The sequence below is a fragment of the Neohortaea acidophila genome, assembly GCF_010093505.1.
Source record: "Neohortaea acidophila strain CBS 113389 unplaced genomic scaffold BDY17scaffold_7, whole genome shotgun sequence".
Classification (NCBI taxonomy): Eukaryota; Fungi; Ascomycota; class Dothideomycetes; order Mycosphaerellales; family Teratosphaeriaceae; genus Neohortaea; species Neohortaea acidophila.
The window spans coordinates 470777-490196 of NW_022985516.1; the positions used below are offsets into that span (position 1 = coordinate 470777).

At 58.6% G+C, this 19420-nt stretch overlaps 8 protein-coding genes across 8 annotated transcripts; 4 read left to right on the forward strand and 4 right to left on the reverse strand.

Annotated features, from left to right (window-relative positions):
* Positions 1 to 606: 606 nt before the first annotated feature.
* BDY17DRAFT_325304 (uncharacterized protein) lies at positions 607 to 1086 on the forward strand (the record flags this gene model as incomplete). Its single annotated transcript, XM_033737336.1, has 1 exon — positions 607 to 1086. The coding sequence occupies one exon, from the start codon at positions 607 to 609 to the stop codon at positions 1084 to 1086; it is 480 nt and encodes a 159-aa protein (XP_033588360.1).
* Positions 1087 to 1189: 103 nt separating this feature from the next.
* Positions 1190 to 2107, reverse strand: BDY17DRAFT_253213 (metallo-beta-lactamase domain-containing protein; the record flags this gene model as incomplete). The annotated part of the gene is made up of 2 exons (XM_033731324.1): positions 1190 to 1749; positions 1798 to 2107. 2 exons carry the CDS (start codon positions 2105 to 2107, stop codon positions 1190 to 1192), a joined length of 870 nt encoding a protein of 289 aa, XP_033588361.1.
* Positions 2108 to 2579: 472 nt separating this feature from the next.
* BDY17DRAFT_325306 (uncharacterized protein) lies at positions 2580 to 5406 on the reverse strand (the record flags this gene model as incomplete). The annotated part of the gene is made up of 3 exons (XM_033737337.1): positions 2580 to 3691; positions 3763 to 3942; positions 3999 to 5406. The coding sequence occupies 3 exons, from the start codon at positions 5404 to 5406 to the stop codon at positions 2580 to 2582; spliced, it is 2700 nt and encodes an 899-aa protein (XP_033588362.1).
* A 527-nt stretch (positions 5407 to 5933) lies between these two features.
* Positions 5934 to 6568, forward strand: BDY17DRAFT_325307 (peptidyl-tRNA hydrolase domain-containing protein; the record flags this gene model as incomplete). Its single annotated transcript, XM_033737338.1, has 2 exons — positions 5934 to 6163; positions 6217 to 6568. The coding sequence occupies 2 exons, from the start codon at positions 5934 to 5936 to the stop codon at positions 6566 to 6568; spliced, it is 582 nt and encodes a 193-aa protein (XP_033588363.1).
* A 785-nt stretch (positions 6569 to 7353) lies between these two features.
* On the reverse strand, positions 7354 to 10005 carry BDY17DRAFT_325309 (Sec34-like family-domain-containing protein; the record flags this gene model as incomplete). Its single annotated transcript, XM_033737339.1, has 2 exons — positions 7354 to 9852; positions 9907 to 10005. The coding sequence occupies 2 exons, from the start codon at positions 10003 to 10005 to the stop codon at positions 7354 to 7356; spliced, it is 2598 nt and encodes an 865-aa protein (XP_033588364.1).
* Positions 10006 to 11515: 1510 nt separating this feature from the next.
* On the forward strand, positions 11516 to 12580 carry BDY17DRAFT_171519 (uncharacterized protein). The gene has a single exon (XM_033729813.1). The coding sequence runs from the start codon at positions 11872 to 11874 to the stop codon at positions 12406 to 12408; it is 537 nt and encodes a 178-aa protein (XP_033588365.1). The 5' UTR covers positions 11516 to 11871; the 3' UTR covers positions 12409 to 12580.
* A 1444-nt stretch (positions 12581 to 14024) lies between these two features.
* On the reverse strand, positions 14025 to 15902 carry BDY17DRAFT_253124 (SGT1 protein-domain-containing protein; the record flags this gene model as incomplete). The annotated part of the gene is made up of 2 exons (XM_033731317.1): positions 14025 to 14240; positions 14292 to 15902. The coding sequence occupies 2 exons, from the start codon at positions 15900 to 15902 to the stop codon at positions 14025 to 14027; spliced, it is 1827 nt and encodes a 608-aa protein (XP_033588366.1).
* Positions 15903 to 16639: 737 nt separating this feature from the next.
* Positions 16640 to 16849, forward strand: BDY17DRAFT_267915 (uncharacterized protein; the record flags this gene model as incomplete). The annotated part of the gene is made up of 1 exon (XM_033731915.1): positions 16640 to 16849. A coding segment is annotated over one exon (210 nt), but the record flags the coding sequence as incomplete, so codon positions are not given.
* Between the last annotated feature and the right edge of the window lie 2571 nt (positions 16850 to 19420).

The window sequence follows — 19420 nt, forward strand, 5'->3', positions numbered from 1 at the left end:
AGCAGGCGGTCGGTAGAGCAAGGCTTTGTTCGAGGTGGAGTGTGCTTCGTCTCGGAGTATTCGGAGGATATTGAGGCACGGTTGAGACAGTCGTGGAGGAATTCTCCGAGCGAAGGTGGAGGTGGTGGCGAGGTTGGTATGCTCGATTGGAAGACGTCCTTGTCGTCTCGTAGTTGTTCAACGATCGATCGATCCTTTGTTTCGTTGCCCAAGAGCCGGTCGTGAGAGAATGCAGCTTTGGGTGTTGAGGAAAGAGGAATGATAGAATGAACGTGCAAGCTACTTTGCCCTTCTGCCTTTCTGCCGCCTACGCAACGGAGAAAATAATACTCGGGGTTGGGGGTGATTTGCTGGCGCCCACCGCCCCCAGCCCAGCCTCGTTTCCCAGCCATCCGCGCCCGCTGATGACATAACCCCCGAGTCGCATGGCAACCGCCCAGCAACCGCCCACCCCTAGCCCGATCAGGCTGGGGCGTGCATCGGCCCGTGCGCCTATCTTCTATCTTCCCCATGCACAACCTCATCTGTGCATATCCATACAGAATATCGAGATCCGTCTCTCCATCCTCTGCAAATCCTTGGGCGTACCCAGGGGAATGCCGCCCAATGGAGGGCGTGGAGCTGCGCGACTTCGCCCTCGAACACCCCAGCCGCCCCATTGCAGCACATAACGACACCCCCGACAAGCTCCTCCAGCAACGCAGACAGCAAGGCAGCCTCCTGCGCCGATTCTGGCGCACGTACATCCGCGTCACAATCAACGAAGCAGCGTCGCGCGACCACCTGGCCCTCGAGCGCACGTTCCTCGCCTACGTGCGCACCGCGTCGGCCTACGCGCAGTTTGGCGTGACCATTGCGCAGCTGTTTCGGCTGAACACGACGTCTGCTGCCTCGGATGTGGTGACGCCTACTTCGCTCTGCATTGGGAAGGCGCTGGGGGCTGCGACGGAGTGCATTGCTATTGGCGTTATGTTGCTGGGCGCGGCATACTTTGTTAAGCAGCAGAGTGGCTTGCTGCAGGGGACGAGTATGAGTCGGGGGTATGAAGTGGTGACGATGTTTGTGCTGAGTTTTGTGGTGAGTTGACGTGCTGCGTATTGTAACGTGGGTGAGTACTGGCTGATTCTGCGTGCTGTAGTTGCTTTGTATTATTTTAGGCCTGCTCGCCGGGGCGAACAGTTGGTGATATTCACAACGCCGCTTTCTTCGTCAGACTCCACGTCCCGTCCCTATTCTTCCTCACCCGGCCGTCCGCCTCCATCTTCATCAACACATGCACCACGCTCCCCTCCGCCGGCGCATGCAAGTGCTCAGGGTACTCCTTGTAAATCACCTTCACAATCCCCATACTCCTCCACCCCTCCTCGTTCCCTTTGCCGCCCACCTGTTTGCCCGCATCCTCCCTCAGTACCGCAGCAACCTGCTCCTCCCGCTCTGCCCGATGCGCAATATACTCGCGAATCTTGCCCCGCCCATCCTCCACCACCTCGCCATGACCAGGATACGCACGTCCGGCAAACTGCCCCTTCATCCCCTCCAAACTCTCAATATAAGCACTCAAATCCTCAAACACCGCCGTGCCATGGCCCAGCACATTATCCCCCGTAAACATCGCATCCTCCTCCTCGAGCACAAAAGCCATGTGATCAACAGTATGCCCCGGAGAATGAAAAGCACGCAACGTCGCCCCCTCGGTGCGGAACACCTGCCCATGCGCAATCTCCAACTGCTGCCCATCAGGCCGCACCTCTCTCTTCTGCCCATCAGCCACGTACTCCCGCCCCACGTCCAACTGACTCTTATACACCTTCACCCCCTCACACCCCTCCAAGCCCTTCACGTCCGCCACTCCCCCCACGTGGTCCCCATGCCAATGCGAAAGCAGCACGCTCCCCACCGTCGCGCCCTCGTCTCGCAGCGTCTGGCGTAAAGTCTGCGACCAGATGGCCTTCCCTTCCCCGGTGTCGAGCAGGATGCGCTGCGCGCCGCGCCCGATGAGGTACGTGTTTGTGCCTTGCAGGGTGTATTTGCTTGGGTTGCCGCCTAGGATGCGGATGACGAGGGGGCTGAGGCGGGTGCTTGGGGGAAGATCGGGGAGGGTTTCCATTTTGCGGGTTGGGGTGGGGTGGAAGAGGCGGGTGGTTGTTCGGAGTTCCTGGCGGTGTAGAGGAGTTTGAAGTCGGAGGAGGACGGGGGTGGTGTTACATGATCTAATCTGGAGACGAGGGAGGAGGGGCATTAGAGTGGCATTGTTGCCTTTGTGCTCTAGAAATGTGTCGAGGTAGGAGGTGAGATGAACGATGTGGCCCGCACAGCTTGTGACGTGATGTTGCCGACAGATTTCCTGCCGAGGTCGGATCCCGACGCAGCGTAGGGCAGCAGTCGTGAGATATGTCATATCACTACAACTTGCACACTGTAAAGGGATTGGAGATAACACTTCTGATTTGATCATCTCATCGATCTCATGCTATGCACATAACATCCCTTCTTCTCTTACTCGTCACCCATCAGGTGTCAACATCAACATCAACTCACTAAACCACATCCTCCACTTCCCTCCCCTCAGGACATCACCACTAGCGCTGCCCCGTCCCCAACCTCGCAAGAATATCCTGCATATTCACCTGCGCCCCTCCAGCCGCCGGCGTTCCTCCGCTCCGCGGCCTTTGTTGCTGCTGCTGCTGCTGCTGTTGCTGCGGCATATACCCCGCCAGAGCAGGATTGCCCGGCTGCTGCTGCTGGCCATACATCCCGCCAGCCGGAGGAGTCGAGTGCAAAGGCTGCGGCGCCTTCATAGCCGACAGCAGGTTTTGCAAATTGTTCGGGTCGAGATTGGGGATGAGGTTGGGCGGTGGGGCGCCGTAGGGGGGTTGGTGCGGAGGCGGATAGCCCGCCGGCTGTTGTTGCTGGCCGTACGGTGCTGGGCCGGAAGGCGGAGGAGCGCCGTAGTTGGCGTACTGTTGATGCTGGGGTGGCGGCGCGCCATACTGCTGCTGCTGCGGTTGCTGCGCGCCATAGCCAGAGTAACTCTGATTCGGCGGCGCATTGTTGTACGCTGCCGTTCCCTTTGCGCGCAGCACCAACTGCGCCGCAACGCTTGGATCCAAGCCCTCGTACTCTTCGAATTTGACGTTGTTGGCTCCGGCGCTGCGATCGAAGATCTGCAAGCCAATCTTTCCCGTATCCTGATTTTGTCGACTCAGTTTCACCACGGCCACCACGCCCTCCACAATTTGTCGACGGACGACGGCCTGTTCAGAGAGGCGGGGAGAAAGGAGCAACACATCAACGCGAATGGCCCGGGTGGCGAAAGCTTGCTCGACCCACGAGACGAAGTCGCGATCCAGCGAGTCAAGAACGACAATCTGCACGTCTGGCACATCGCGGGGCGCACGCCGAGGTAGTGGTAGATCATCATCGAGGTCACGACGCGGACTGGGGCTTCGGTATCGGCCTCCACGGCCGTAGTCTGGGGACCGCGACCGCCGTCTGGATCGGTCGTCGTATCGATCCCGGTATCCTCGGGGCGAAGGCGAACGATAGCCACCTCTGTTGTTTCCCCCGCGCGAGCCAGAAACATATCTATCGACATTGGACCCCGGCCGGCCCCTTCCAGCGTCGGGAGGTGACCGCGAGCGGCGTGGCGCGTTCTGCGTGCGGTTCTTCTGCGGCTTGCTGACTTCGAGGTCTACATTCAAGACTGTGTTAGCAACTTGCGTCGTATGTATGAATCGTGCGTCAAGTATATGGGCGCCTCACGAATCTTCTTGTCCCTGATTTGGGTGCCCTGCTCCGTCTGCAGTGCTCGCATACAGTCCTCCGTTCGTAAAAACTGCACAAAGCCGTACGCTTGTTTGATCGAAATCTGCGCCAGGTCGCCGTACGTGTGGAAGACGTGGAAGATGTCTCGTTTGGTGACCTTTTCGGAGCTGAGATTCCCTGTTGAGAAAGTCAGACACATTGTTCTCGTGGTTCGGAACTCCTGGTAAACGCACCAACAAACAATCTGCTTCCCTGTGGGAACTGCTCCCACCTTCCCTCGCTCACATATCGCCGTTCTTCTTCAATGAAGCGGTCGTACTTCCTCTGCACCTCTGCATCCCAGGGTCGGTCCTCTGGCCGTGGCTGTTCGCCTTCCCGATATGGCCTGTCTTGTCGGCCGTCACTTGGTGTGCCGGAGGTGGCGGGATACTGGTGCCCTCCATACACATTCTGCGGACTCGCGGCATACCCAGCACCCTGAATATTAGCAGCAGTGGGTGTATATACGGGCGCACTGCCGCCGCCAATCCCCGACGGAGGACTCTGCTGGCTTCCGTTGGCTCCCTGTGTGTTGCCAGGAACGGTGGCGTTGCTGAGATATGTGGTGTTCGACGACTCTTGTGGAGGCTGCGCCTGGGAAGCGCTAGCGTTGGATGGAGAATGGACGGGAGGCGCATAATTCCGCGAACTCGGATCGGCAACATTGCCCTGACCGCTGCTACTACCACTCCTCGTATGAGGCTGGAAGGCGGGGTTGTTGGCATGGGGGTGGTAGTCGCGGATGTGCTGCGAGTGAACATAGTTGGGGTGGAGGATGGGCTGCTCTTGTGGTGGCGGGCGTGGTGGGAGCCCGCTGGGTTGACCCGCGAGACCAGACGCTGAGTGGGCGGCGTCTTCGACGCCATTTGCATCGGTAGCGTTGGGATCTTGCGCTTGGGCGGGTTCATGAACGGAGGGAGAGGAAGTGGTATGGGACGCTTCTGCGCCATTGGGGGCGCCCGGCGGAGAGACGAGGGTATTCAACAAAGCTTGCACATCGACAGCACTGTTGTTGTGGGATTGCGCATCGTGCACTCTATCTCCTTCGCCAGTTTCACGAGGTGGGTTTTGCAAACCGGCTGGGTTGGAAGGTTCGGCATCGGGTGCCGAAGGGAGATTGGGATCAGAGGAGGGCTGGGGCAGCTCAGGTGGTGGATGGAGGTCGATTTCACGGGCGCCGTCCGAGTGAGAAGTAGGAATCGGGACAGAGTCGGAGGCATCTGGAATCTCGTTGGTGGCGGCGGTGTCTGTCATATCTGTCATATTTATCTCCGATGCCGCAGCTGCACCGTTCTCCACGCTCGTTTCCCCCGCCTCGCCAGTAGGGTGTAATGCATCTCCTGCCGCGGTATCGAGAGACGACTGGCCACCTGACGCAGCCGCCTGTTCTGCCGGATCACGCCATGCATCCGGGCGCAGCTCGGTGTTGCGTGTGGCAGGGTCGCTCATGTGGAGTTCGGTCTGGTTGAAGGAGACGTCGGTTTGCATTTCGAGCACGGGAATGTTGGCCGGTGCGGGGAAGTGGATGGGCTTGGGCGAGGCAGGCGACAGAGTATTAGGTTCGCTGCGCAAGTGTGGTTCTTCTGGGGGCTCGGAACTCATGTGGTGTCTGGGTTCTAGGCATGCGCGGTTGGCGCAACGGGCGACTTCAGGGCACAGATGGATGGGTGGTCATGACACGGTGAAGTAGACGAGTCGCAGGGTGGTGAGGGCAGGCGATTTCAGCGAATAGAGGTCGGGATGAAGCTGGGCGACTGTGTGCGCCTTTATGGGAGGGACGTGGGAGACGGTTTGGATGTCGCAGGAGCAATCAAGACATGGGCGCCAGTAAGACAGGAGGGTGCCGATGTCTGCTGGACAGTCGGGAAATGGAAGATTTGGTATGGAGAGAGGTGGGCTTCACACGATGGCGTAGACGCGATGATGGCGGAAGAGAGGTTGAAAGGACGGGAGTGAGTGGGATGGCAGATTGAGAGTGAGAGGCGGGTGAGGTGCGCAACATCAAAGCTCTGCCTCGCCAAGCTTGCGCCATACCCGATTAGGAAAGACAAGCAACGACATCACGAGCGCTCGTCTGGCATTCACCTCTGCAGACAACCCGAGCACCCCTTCTTCGTAAGCCGTCGGTGATGCTCAACAATGCGCGGAGCATTACGATAAACAACCCATGGCTGCTCGCCGCCACGCGCGTGAGCAGGCGCTTCTACTCGTCGCGCGGATCCAATGATGCCACAGAGGAGGAGATCCAGAGCGCGAGGAAATGGCTGGCGAACCTCGACGCCGACACCATCCGGCAGAATGCCCCGTGTGAAGTCACCTTTAGCAGATCTTCCGGGCCGGGAGGCCAGAACGTGAACAAGTCAGTCAAACATCCCTTGTCCAGGCAACAATCTCTGATCCGTCCTGGCATAGAGTCTCATCCAAAGCCACCCTGCGCGTCCCCACCGCGTCCCTGCTCTCCCTTCTCCCCCAGCTGCTCCACCAAAATATCCTCTCCAGCCGCTACCACGCCTCCAAATCCGGCGATGTGGTCATCCAAGCCGACGACTCCCGCAAGCAGACTGACAATGTGAACGCGTGCTTCCGCAAATTGCACGACTTGATCGTTCAAGCGGGGCGAGATGCTGTGCCTGGAGAGACGAGTGCGGAGCAGTCGAAGCGGGTGGAGCAGTTGAAGAAGGCCGAGGCGGCGACGCGGAGGAAGCATAAGGAGTATCAGAGTAAGAAGAAGAGTGCCAGGCGGGACGGTGGAAGAGGGGATTGAAGGGCAAGCATCTCGATGCCGTCGCTCCACCAAGACATAGGAGGAGACACCGAGTCGTAGATCTTGACCGGAAGACGATCAGTGCTCGACTACTCGATGCGGCAACTACGTCACCCCGCTTATCACGTGCCGCTGGTGTGATATGTGCGACCAAGGCTAAAACCTCACACCAAACGCACCGACGTCGTTGTTCGCAACCTGTCCACATCACACTTCCACGCACACAACACTCACTCGCTCACCGCACGCACAACTGCAACCAACAACGACCGACCACAAAACCAACTAACACTCTTCAAAAGCCAACCCACCTCCAAACCAACAAGCACAATGCGTGCCTCCAAAGCCATCTGGCAAGCCCTCATCCGCCTCCTCCGCTTCCGCCGCGGCCGTCGCTCAGTCCATTACGCCGAAGACCCCCATCCCTACATGTATCACCCCGAGATGGTGGTCGACGCCGACTCCCCCGCGGCAGCGAACGTGGTGCACAGCCAGAAGGCGCGCGGCCTGCTGGGTGTGCAGAGCGTGGTGCATTTCGACATCATGACGCAGGTGAGTCGTGCTTCCTTAAGGTTGGCGTTGAGTTTCATCAATAACGTTTGGCAGGACAACAGCAGTGTGGTGTTTGTCAAGTGAAGGGCGCGATTGGAGGGCTACGGTCATGAATTGAACGATTGACGATACTTCACGCCACGATGAGAGAGAGAGGATAGGATTGCGAGAGCGGACAGGCGGACAGACAGAGGCCGGTTCTTAACGAGCAACACGAGAGATGAATCAATGACTCACCCACTGACACTCCCCGCCTCACTGCCCCTCTCCTCCTCAATAATCTGTCCAACCTGAAACACCCTCTCCATCGCCTCCCCAAACAACTCCGGCCCGAGCACCTCATCCTCCCGCCCCTTGCCCTTCCGACTCAGCCTCTTGCCCGTCCCCTCACTCACAGTATCGAAAAAGTCCTCGTAGCTCATCACCACCTGGTCCCGCACAGCAGCAACCAGCGTCTCCCTCGTGCGCATATCGTCCACAAACTCCAACAACTTGGCGCGGATCGCCGGCACATCCTTCTCTACGAGTCCCCGCACGGTACGCACAGCTTTCAGCGCGTCGAAGGAGCCTTGTGTCTTGGCGGAAGCGATGCTCGATGGGTCCAGCGGAGCCATGATGTGACTGCTGTATCCGTTGACAAAATCGTTGATCACCGTCCTCAGCTGCCCGTCGAGCTCCGCCTTGGCGTCCAGCATGTTCTCCACCACTTTGGGGATGAGGGCGCCGCCGACTGCACCGCCGACGAGGCGCACCCAGCTCGCGGGGTTCCATAAGCTGCCGCGGTGGCGGAGTTCGTAGAAGGTGTTGGTGAGGGAGGAGAAGTCGAACTCAACTTCGGGCGGGATGAATTCGATGTCAAAGGCGACGATCTGCTGTTTGAGGTGAAGGAGGTGAGTGATGAGGAAGAGCTGGCCGTCTTGCACCGTCTTTTTGTTGCCGACTTGGTGGCTTGCGCTGATGAGGGAGTAGATTGTGGAGTGCACGATGCGGTGGGCCAGGTCGTCGAAGATGGTGCTGTTGACTAGGCGATAGATGCGTCGCAGGAGCCAGATGGCTTTGACGAGGGTTGGATACCAGTGCTGTGCGCTGGAGGAAGCGCCTAACCGCTTTTCAAACAGGCTCTCGCCATCCTCTGCATCATCGCCCGTGGAAGTTGGCGTTTCGGTGGCTTGGGGAGATAGCAAGGCCGGCTCACGCTTCCCAGACAACACAGGCCCTTTCTTGCCGCCGTCTGCCGTTATCACTGCCCCTCGCTTCGGCCAGTCCAAGTCTTCCGGCTTGGCCTTGTAATTCTCAATGCCGTCTCTCAGCACGTTGACCGCCAGAAACACCAGCCGTGTTTGCACATCCTGAAGCGCAGGCTGTACGAGACTGCCAAAATCGAGCTTGCGACCATGCGTTCTACCATCACGCACAGGGTCGGTAGCAGACACGCTCTGATCATCGTCCTCGTCTTCATCCGAATCGACATCCATGTAGCGGCCTTGGATCGCGGCACAAAGCTCACACAGCCGTTCGAGCTTGGTCTCGCGAATGATCCTCGGTTGCAAGTAATCTCCCAACGGATCCATGAGGCTGCTCAAGAATTCGTACAAGGCTCCATCCGTTTCAAACCACTCGTACCATAGCTCGTACTCGTCGAGACATATGCCACGCATAAAGGCAAGAGCGGCTTTGGAGAAGGCGAGGACGTCGGATTGTTGCGGCGTGCTCGCCAATTCCGCCATTTTCTTGCTGACGAGAGGGAGTACGAGGCGGCCACGGGTGGTGGAGTACGATTCGTACAATTCGCGCAGTAGACTGGAGTACTCGGGCTCACGCCCCGCATCGACATCGTCTGGGGTGGGGACAGCACGCTTCTGTATCTCCACGCCGAGCGCTTTCAGCTCGGGCGCAGGGACTCGGAACTTGGCGTAGAGCAGTGCGGACTGAGTGGAGTCCTTGAGCTGTCCGGCCTGGATTCGCTTGCTGATGTCGGCAGCAATGTCTGCAAGAGACTTTGTGAAGTGTTGCCGGATCAGGGTCAATGCTCGCGTCAGTAGAAGGCGATATCGGCTCCGATACGTAGCAGATTCCTTTTGGTTCGGATGGCTTTCCATGTACGCGAGGCAGTTATCCAGGTTGGACAGCATGTCGGGGAAGTCTTTTCCTTTGACCAGATTGCCGGCTCCTGGGGCATTCAATCTCCGGGTCATGGGCTCCAGATAGGTGTAGTAGCGTGCATTCTCCTCCAGGGCATCCGCGAGCGTGTCGAGTCGTTTCTGCTCCGCAACGAGCGATTCGCACTGCTGGCGGAATGCATCCGTCTGCACTTCCACGGACCGGAAGGAGTCCGAAAGCGAGGACAAAAGGGCAAGCGTAGCGTGCGTTGACGTAAGCAGGTTGGCCAGATGCGTTTCCGACAGGAGCAGCTGGTCGTGGTAAGTGTCGTAGACGGCATGGCTTTCATCCAGCAGAGTGCTTTCCACTGCCGCAAACTCCGCGTCAAATGCAAGGGTGTGTGAGACGTTGGTCTCATCCGCGTGGCCTTCCTCGAAATGCTTTGGCAGGGCCTCCTTCGGATCGAGGCCGGCCTTCCCGCTGGGGTAACGAGAGGTCACGAGTTCGTACAGATCACTGTAGCTTTGGGCGCGTCGGGACAGTCTAGCTTCGGGAAGCTCGTGAGCAACGTGGCTCTCCTCATTGAGATCGGGGAGTGGGGACGTGGTTCCCGGAACTGTCTCCCCCGCAATCTAGATGGCGATGAGTCAATGACCAATCGAAGGGGAGGGGTGCAAGCAGCTCACCGTGGTGGGTTCGAGCAGCGATCTTCGGCGGGATTGCATCGGGGCCTCCTTCATCGCGACAGGAGCCGCGCCAAACGTATGCAGCCATGCATCGTCCATCGCCGCGGATGCCTAGCTCGATCAGGAATGGGGCGATGCACCGAGCGAGGCAGCGTGGCAGACACGGCGGGAGAGGTGAGGTTGGATATGGCGACATGACTTTTTAGCCGCAGCGGTTTGCTTAACCTTACCTAAATTGGTAGGAAGCTGGGGCGGGGCCTACTCCGAACGCTGGCGCCACATTCAAATATTTCAAGTTTCGCGAGTGCTGATGCATCCGTCCTTCCTCTGGCCCTCGCTCCTCCGCCCGCGCTCTGGCCAGCACCCTCCGTCTGCCCCGTCGCCCCATTCGGCCAATCGAGAGAGATCGTCTTCGGCGAAACTGATGGACTGCGGGGTGAGGGAGGTGGCGTCACCTCTCCGGCGTCATTGCGCTTACGGGACTGGTGGCCTTCCTCGACTTGCCCGCGTGCGTACATGTACATCGAATGTAGTTCGAGAGTGACAGGAAGAGCCGCCAGGATGCCGGGGCTTGTCTCGAGCGCGCACCCTTCGATCGCCGCTTTGGCCCTCTCTTCCGCATCGGTGGCCGCCACATCGTCCGGAGCCCGGCCGGCACTGGGAGCATTTGACAGCCTCTGCCCACGCACGAGAGCACATTGTCGGCATCGCATCCATCGAGCCTCGTGCGGCTATGTGCTTATAAACACTACTTCATCAGCCCATGTCGAACCCAATCGCCGCTCCACAGGCCCATCCGCGGCCCTCAGCATCCCGTATCGCGGGTGTTAGTAGACACGCTCGCTCTCCGGCTCGAGGGAACGGCTTGCCACCGAGAGATGACAAGGATCTTCGTCTGCAACCAACCCACCCGCACCCCCGCGACCCTTCAGGACTCTTGGCGCGCGCATGGGGAGCAACGAATGACAGCTTGGCGACGTCCATGTGCCGTGCGCATCAGGCTGCTGGATCCACCGGCGGCGTGCGGTGGAGCCCGCGGCACGGCTTGCTACTGCCTCTGCTGGATGGATTCCATCGCATACGCAGCTCACGTTCGCCACGTATATAATGAAGGCTGAGATGGGAGCACATAGGCCATCGTGTTTTCCTTTTCACGTACACGCTTCTGATATTTTCTTTCATGCGCTTCCACCACGCCCATCATTCACGCAAACACCCCTATCATTCACCGCAAACAAGCAGGCAGCAAACGTTCGGCCGCGGATGCAGTCGTTATTGAGGAGCCACCGGTCTATTCACAGGCCGTTCTTCACGCACATACGTTGGATTGACCAACGTGGAAGCTCACGGCATTCTTGACACACTCGTTACATCGTTTCATCACTGTTTCCTTTGCACTCTCGGGCGGTCATCTGTCATGTCGACAGTCGCTGCTCCCCGTCGCTCAGGCCCGTATCACATCAATATTCAGGGGGTAAGTGATTTGCTCAACGAGAGACGACAGCGCATGTCCGGGTCGTCGCTGACGTTTGCGATGTCTGTAGCTGCCCGCTGGATACACATGGCAGGACCTCAAAGACCTGGTGCGCGAGCACGCCTCGCACGGCATCCGCACGGACTTGCTTGCAGTGCGAGGCTCGAATGGGGACAGGACGCGCGGGGGGTGGGTGAGAGTGAGCTATGAGGATGAAGCGCACAAGCTATACGGTGAGACGCTCTCGTCTTCGTCTTGCCGAACCCTGTCACTGATGAGAAGGGTCAACAGAATACTTGACTCGGAATCGATTAGAGGGCCGTTCGTTGCACGTGGAGCTCTGGGACGTGTCGGACGCCGTCCCCGCGACGCTGCTGCAACGCAACTACCATCAAAATGCACACCAAGTCGCGCAGGCTAGAGACACGGACGCGCATGGCAACCAAGTTGCTGGACAGTCTGCTGTGCAGCCTGCTCCGCGGCGCAACGTGATGTACCCCGTGCAACCAATGGCCGCTCCCCTCATCAGCCCAGTCTACTATCAGATCCAGCCGCACCCGGCGCCAATTCCGATATCATACCCGATGCTGCCTCACCCGGCGCCATACCCGCAGCCTCGGTATGCCACGAGGAGCGACGGCATTCAGATCAACGTGTCGAACGGCGCGGCCCTCACCGAGGCGCGTGGCGTCTTCGTGAGCGGGCTCGACTACAGCCTGCGCAAGGAAGACGTGGAAGCGGTGTTCGGCAGGGCGGGCGCCATCAAAGAATGCAAGCTCGCGCGGACGAGCTCCGGCAAGTCCAAGGGCTCTGCGACGGTGCGATACTTCAGCGCGGAAGCAGCACAAACCGCCATTCAGACGCTCAACGGCAGGCAGTGGAAGGACCGGGTGCTGCAGGTGCGCGGCGACAGGGAGGAGTTCACCGTGACGCCGCCCGCCAGGGACACCATGTCCAGATCGCGCGCCGCGGCGCGTAACGAGCGATTGGTGGTCGATGGATCTCGCACCGCACGCCGGAGTGGATGATGGTATGTGAATGGGGGATTGTCCGTTCGCTTGTTCGCTCGTTCGTCCGTTCTCCTGCCAGCCTCTGCGTTTTCCCTGTTCGTTCTGCAGCCTCCCGTGGCATCAAAAAGTCTATCTCGGCTAGTGGCGTGTGTAGTGTCAAAAAAGGGCAACCTGGTTGGTCCCCCCGCTCATTAAGCTTCGCCGCCGCTGCAACTCGCGCTAAACCTCTGACGGCGCGGCGTCCTGCTCGCCCGTCAACTCGAGTCAGGCCAGAAGCTCGACGGACTCGCGGACCCCGCTGCAGGTCTCCATGTACACCAGCAACCACGCCCGCATTTCGCATGACGCCGTACTTATGTAAATGGCCTGTCCCTGTCCGGCGTCGCCGATCCATTCGCCTGACTTCGGCATGGTCAGAGCGTCGCTAGGCTGGCATTCGCTGTTGCAACGCGGCCTGGTCAACCGCACCTCCGAGCCCTGCTCGAGGCCAATGGCCATGTCGCCCGCGCTGCGCAAGGAAATCGAGGGCTTCGGGCCCGAAATCGCGCGTTTGGCTACCTACATCGGGTACTTTTGTGGTCGGGCAGCCCGCCAGCGCGGGCCATGCTCCCGTTAGGATGCGGGCGATGCTCCGTAGATTCGGGCGATGCTCCGGTCGATGCTGGCCGCCCTATCAAGAGCAAGGTGGGCGATGCTGGCGGCAAGAGGCACAATGACCCGCACATTGACGTGTCGCGCGAACCTTGGGGCCACGCGCTGCGTTGCGATTGTAATTGGCCGGATGTAGCAGAGACGCAATCGTCGCCATTGTCAACTGTCAGCCTTGCACTAGCTTCTCCACCCGTCAAAGTTTGTGCGTGACAAGTGACGGGGGTGCGCCCTGTGAGTGCGCCTGTCAACCCGGATGCCGCTTGACAGTTCCGGGGTGGTTTGTATGGTCAACAACGGCGAAGGTTCGGGTCTAACGGGCCCGCCAGTTCGTTCAATAGGATGTGGTGGCGCAAAGGTTTCGGCGCGAGTCGATGTGTCGTTGGCCTGTTACATCGGCGTGCGCCAGCCTCGCTCGGCCACAAACGCTGAAACGGGCAGCCGCAACGCGCCTCCAGCATCATCCGTCGCGACGCTAACGCACCCTGCCTGCAGGCTCCCGAGAGCACATGTGATGAGCCTAACGAACTGAAACGCCATCACAGGGTCAGACCTGCCACAGCTGCTTGCTTCACTGATCAACGCACGAGCTCGTCTTAGCCCCTCACGGCCGGCCGGAATGCATCTGTCCTATCAGCAGATTACCCTCTTGTTGATCAATGCAACTCTTGTTGATCGATGCAGAAGGCGCCGGCGACACCCGATCGTCCCACACGCCAGAGATTGAGCTGCGGCGAAACCGTTGAATCTGGCAGGATGCTCCATGATGACCTTCCTCCCGCAGTATAGCTCCTGGTGGCCAAAAGGGTGCGTCCGAGCAAGACCGATGATCCGATCGGCGCGTGGTAGCGCTACAGCGCGCGGCCAGGCGAACGTCTGAAAGCGGAAGCTGAGAACGATCATCACCCTCTTTCTCCGGCGCCCTCGACTTCCCAGCGGCGCTCACGCGTGGCGTTGGGGGCGGAAAGTAGCTTTCGAGAATTGCATCATTCACTGTCGCTGCCTTCGTCTCTCGGCATCTGAACGCCCATAGCATGCATCAAATTGCCAGCCGGTCCAGCCATACCGACTTGACCCTTGAAAGATTCCAGCATGTTCTTCGCAAGGCCCAGGTCGACGTCGTTGAACTCCTCGTCATCGGAGCTCAGTTCGCCATCGCCCGGTCCGATCTCTTCCTCTGCGCTTGCTTGCGAGGCGCGTCTCTTTGTGAGTGCATCAGGCTGCATGTGAGGAGGCCGCAGAGGACCAAAGACGGGCTTGTCTTTGGCAGGCTTCTTGAATTTTGATGAGTCGTCGTTTAGATTCAGTGCGCCGTGTCCTTTCAGCTCTTGCTCCATCAATGCCATGACCTTTTTCATCTCTTCGTCTTCGTCCACATCGCTCTGGTCTTCTGCGTCTTCGAGTGCAAGTTTACGCGCTTCATCCAAGAGGCCGTTCTTTTCAATGTCCTCTGACTGCATCGACCGAATGGCCTTGACTGCCTGGTTGAATTCCTCTTCGTTGATTTCTGACTCTCCATCCGAGGCAGAGTCAGAGTTTGGTTCGTCGTCGTCGTCGACATCGTCCACCCCTTCGGCACCCGCATTGTCATCTTTCAAAAAGTCTTCGAAACGCGACACCATCTTGCGCAGATTATCGTGTGGATCAGGCTTCCCTTTCCCAGTCGACGTGGCACTTGCCTTTCCTTTTTCTCCTGACAGTACATTTTCGAAATCATTATAATCAATGTCAAGCCACTTCTCGTCGTCTTGAATCTGCGGCCAGGCCGCAATTTCAGCATCAGAAGGCAGCGTTTCCTCTCCGCTTTCGACATCCTCGAGGAGTAATTTCATCTCCCGCACCACTCGCTTGTCCTGGTTCTGTGGATCAGAGAGCAACATCTCAAAGCCACACGCCAGTTTCATCCCAGTCGCGACCTTTGCATCTTCCATTCTCGGCACCACGGCTGTCCACGCTGGCGGCGGATCAAAGATCTGGCTTCGAAGTTGCGCATATCCGACTTTTGTGAACTTTACCGAGACAGAGACAAAGTCTTCGGGCGGGAATCGTAATGTGGATATGTCCTTTGTGGCCAAGGGTCGCAGACCAACCGGATCCCGAAGGTAGAAAGCTTCGATGGCGGGTGATATGTAGGCTGAATCGCGGCGCAAGATGTATGCCAAGGTCCTCGGAATACTGACAAGAGCATGATGAAGGGAAGAGGAGATTGCGGCCGGGTACTCGCGCAGGCGGTAGAATGCTTCATCCTCGATGAACGGAGAGATGCTGAGCTTCTCCGGGTGCTGCTGAACAAAGGACAAGGCGTCTTTGAGAGAGAGGCGGCTCGAAACGGCACCCTCAGCAATGGGAATGATTCTCAAATGGCCGTTGCTAATCCACACTCGATTCTCTGCAATGTCGGGGTTGAGCCATTTGGGGAGCGCGTTGGCGGCCTCGATCAAGAGAAATTCCCCGTCGGTGTCGTACACTCGCATCCAAGCATCGGGGAACTGCTTGCTTAGTTCAAGCAGCAGGTAGACAATCAGCCATTCGTCTGCGACCGAGTCTCCGAAGTTTGTTCTTCCTCGGAGATGTGGTGGTGAGGATTTCGTTGCTTCGGGCGCATCTTTCGCGGGAAGTGGTGATGGGAGTTTCAGCTCAAAGACGTCTCGCTGCCAGATGTAGTCCTTCAACAACTTCTTCGCCAGATCCTTGGAGGCCTTGAGTACGTCGTTCAACCTTGCCCTTACAGCCGCGGCGGTCGAAAGCTCTTCGTTGATGATGTAGATGACGTATTCCGCACAATCGTCGGGCAGGCGTTTTGGGAACCCATCGAAGCCTTCTCCAAACCATTTCAGGCCATCGTCTTCCGTCGGAATATCCATGGCAAATAAATGTTTGGAGGTCCAGTGCTCGATGCAAGGCAATCTCAAACAACCCATGCGAAAGTTCAAAGCGGGCAAGCGCGAAAAGTCCGCGCTCGCCCACGCTTGCCGCTAAGCCCAAAGCGGGCTTTAATTGTTTACCTCCAACGTAAACAGCATCTCCAACGAAAACCACATGAACGAGCAGAGCTAGCGAGAATCGCTAGAAACGCGCCGCTTCGACCGCGTGCAAGAGTCAGAGACCAGTCTTGGTCTCGCGTCGAGCAGGCAACATGCCGGCCAACTACATCGACACGCCAGGGACGGAGCGCGCGGCAGACATGACGAGCATCTCGCAGCATCACGTTGACTTCTCCATCGTGCAGCCCTTCGCGTCGCCTTCGAAGAACCCCGCCGAGGACCTGCGGAATCAGATGCGCGGCATGCGCGGCGCGAATGCGGGCGTGAAGACGCCGCGCGTCCGCAATCCGCTCATCACAATGTCCAATGTCAATGGCAGACAGCAGCAAGAGTTTACGCCGCTGTTGAAGAGCGCGAAGCGGAATCGCCTGCTGCAGCAGAGTCTGCTGGAAGAGAAGGAGAATGGGCTCAACGGCATCCCGGATACACCGCCCGTCTTCCGATCGAGCTACATGAGCCAGGCCAACGATCTACCCGTCAGCAGCTCCATGATCGACGGAACTTCGGTCCACGACCATGCGGAAGGAACTCCCATGCCGCCGGCACAAAGCTCCAGCATGCTAGACTCCACTCCCATCCCGCACCTGCACAAGCCTGGCGAAGGCGGCGTGCTCGACAACGGCAACATGCTCAGTCTCCGCGATCAGGAAGCCAAGCTCGATCAAATCCAAAAGGACAATTTTGGACTGAAACTCAAGATTCACTACCTTGAGGAGGCTCTGCGAAAGACGGGCACGCAGTTCCAGCAGGCGACGCTGAAGGAGAATGTGGAATTGAAGACGCAGAAGATGACGATTGAAGCGGATCTGAAGAACCAGCGCAAACGCTTGGAGAAGGCGCAGTACGAATTGGAGGAGTACAAGCAGCGGTACAACGAGTATCAAGAGCACGTGCGAAAACGACATACCGTGGAGCGCGACGAAGAAGAGTTGCAGCGCTTGCAACAAATGGCCGAGGAGAGCCAGCGCGTTGCTGAAGAGAGGGAAGAGGGGCTGGAAGAGATGCGGCGGAAACTGGAGGATGCTGAGGCTGCGCAGCAACACTCGGACGAAGTTCAACGGCTCAAGGACGACGTGCAAGATCTCGAGGCCGAGATTCGCGATCGAGATCGACAGCTGGATGAGAAAGACGAGCAGCTCGAAGGCCTCGAAGACCAATTGAAGTCCGCCAAGGCCGAGACGACCGAGGCCGTGCATCTCCAAAAAGACATCGACGAGCTTGAAGCAGAGCTGAAGGAGAAGGAAGAGGAGCTGGACGCGAAGAACGGCCGAATCACCGAGCTGGAGGAGCGAGTCAACAACGCGTACGACCGCGAGAAATCCACGAAGAAGCTTCGCGGTGACGTTGCTGAATTGGAGAGCCGCATTCGCGAGAGGGACCAGCAAATCGAAGACGGCGATGAACAGCGACGCGCGCTCGAGAAGCAACTCCAGCATTCCAACGACAGCAACAGCGCTGAACTCCGACAACGCGACGGAGAGCTGCAGAATGCCCAGCGAGAAATCGCCGACAAGGACGGGGAGATCAGAGCGCTTCAAGAAAGGCTTCAGACTGCCCGTGGAAGCTGGGACGCCGAGGCACAACAGACCGATTCGCGCCTGCAAGAAAAGGACCGCTTGATCCAAGAGCGGGAAACGCGAATCCGAGAGCAGACGCGGATGATCGAGCAGCGCGACGACGAGGCCGCCGATCTCCAAGACCGTTTGCGTGCGCTGCAGAATGGTCAGGATGACGCTTCGCGAAAACAAACCCAACGCATCCGCGAGCAAGATGAGCAGATCAGGGAGCTGGAGGAGAAGGCTCGCGTTTCTTCTGCTCGTTCGAAGGCGCAACTGGACGAGAAGGACGGCCTGATCGAGGCGCGCGAGAACGAGCTGAAGACGTTGCAGAGTCGACTTTCCGGTCTGCAGAGCGGAGAAGGGGCGGAACTGCGAGTGAAGAACGAGCGCGTGCGCGAGCTTGAAACCGCGATCCGGCAGCACGAGAGCACGGCGAGGGACCAGTCGCAGGAGATCATGTCCTTGAAGTCTCGCCTCGGAGCCATGGAGACGCCATCGAAGAAAGACAGTTTGCTCAAGCAGCAGGGCGAGCAAGTGCGCTCGCTTCAGCAGCAACTGCAAAAACTGGAACAGGAGAAGGACACCGAGCTCGACGAGCTGGAACAGCAGTTGCAGGCTGTGGAGGTGAAGAATGCGGAGCTGGAGAGCAGGAATGAAATTCTGCGGCGCAAGTCTGAGGCTGCTACTCGCGATCAAAGCTTGCTGGGGCATCGGGACGACGACTTGAAGTCCAAACAAGACCAGATTGAGACGCTGGAGGGAGAGGTGGAAAAGCTGCAGCACAAGCTTGAAGACGCTGTTCGACAACGACAAGAAGACGTGCGTCGCCTGGTACGGGAAGCGGAAGACGCCCGCCAGGCTGGCAACGGCAGTGTGCAAGCGGCGCAGAAGCGTCTGGACGATCTCAAGATGGATCTCGAGGCCGAGCACCGCGAAGCCAAGCAAGCGTTGGAAGACGAAATCCTGGTGCTCGAAGCCAGTCTCGATGCTGCCGGCTCCGAGAAGGAGACGCTCGAGGCGCGGGTGGATGAGCTAGAGTTGAGTCTTCAGACGGCCAAGTATTCGCGAGACCACAGCACACCTGCACGCGAGCGCAACGAGCTCCGGCTGAGACTCAAGACTGTCGAGGACGAACGCGAGACCTTACAGGCGACAGTCCAGGAATTGAAGGCGGACCTCAAAGCCGCATTGCAATCCAAAACCGAGGGGACGCCGATGCGAGAGCGCAACGAATTCCGGCAGAAACTGCGTGAGGCGGAGACGAAGAATGCGCGTCTCCAAGGGCGGGTTGAGGTGCTGGAGGCCGACCTCGCCTTTGCTCAGCAGGAGAAGACGATGGCCGAGGAGCGTCAAGACCTCCATGATCTCGTCAAGCAGGCCAAGATTGAGGCGGAAGAACTGCAGATTCAAATTTCGCAGCGCGACCGGAAGATCTCACAAGGTGCGAAGAAGGAGGGCGAGCTGCGAGGGCAACTGCAAGTGGCGGAGGACAACTTTGGAGACGTGCAAGCGCAGGTGTCTGAACTGGAGGCGCGTCTGCGGGCTTCGTTGGGCAAGGAGAAGGAAGTGAAGGCGCAGCTTAAAGAGCTGAGGGAAGCCAAAGTGCACCTTGCGGATCTCGAGATGCAGCTTGGAGAGCGACAGGGGAGTTCTTCTGGACATGCGAAGCGGGAGGCCGAACTGCGAACGCAACTGCGCGATGCGAAGATCGAACTCGAGGCTTTGCAGATCGAGGCTGTGGAGAAGGACGAGCAGCTCGAGGCGGCTGGAAGGAAGGAG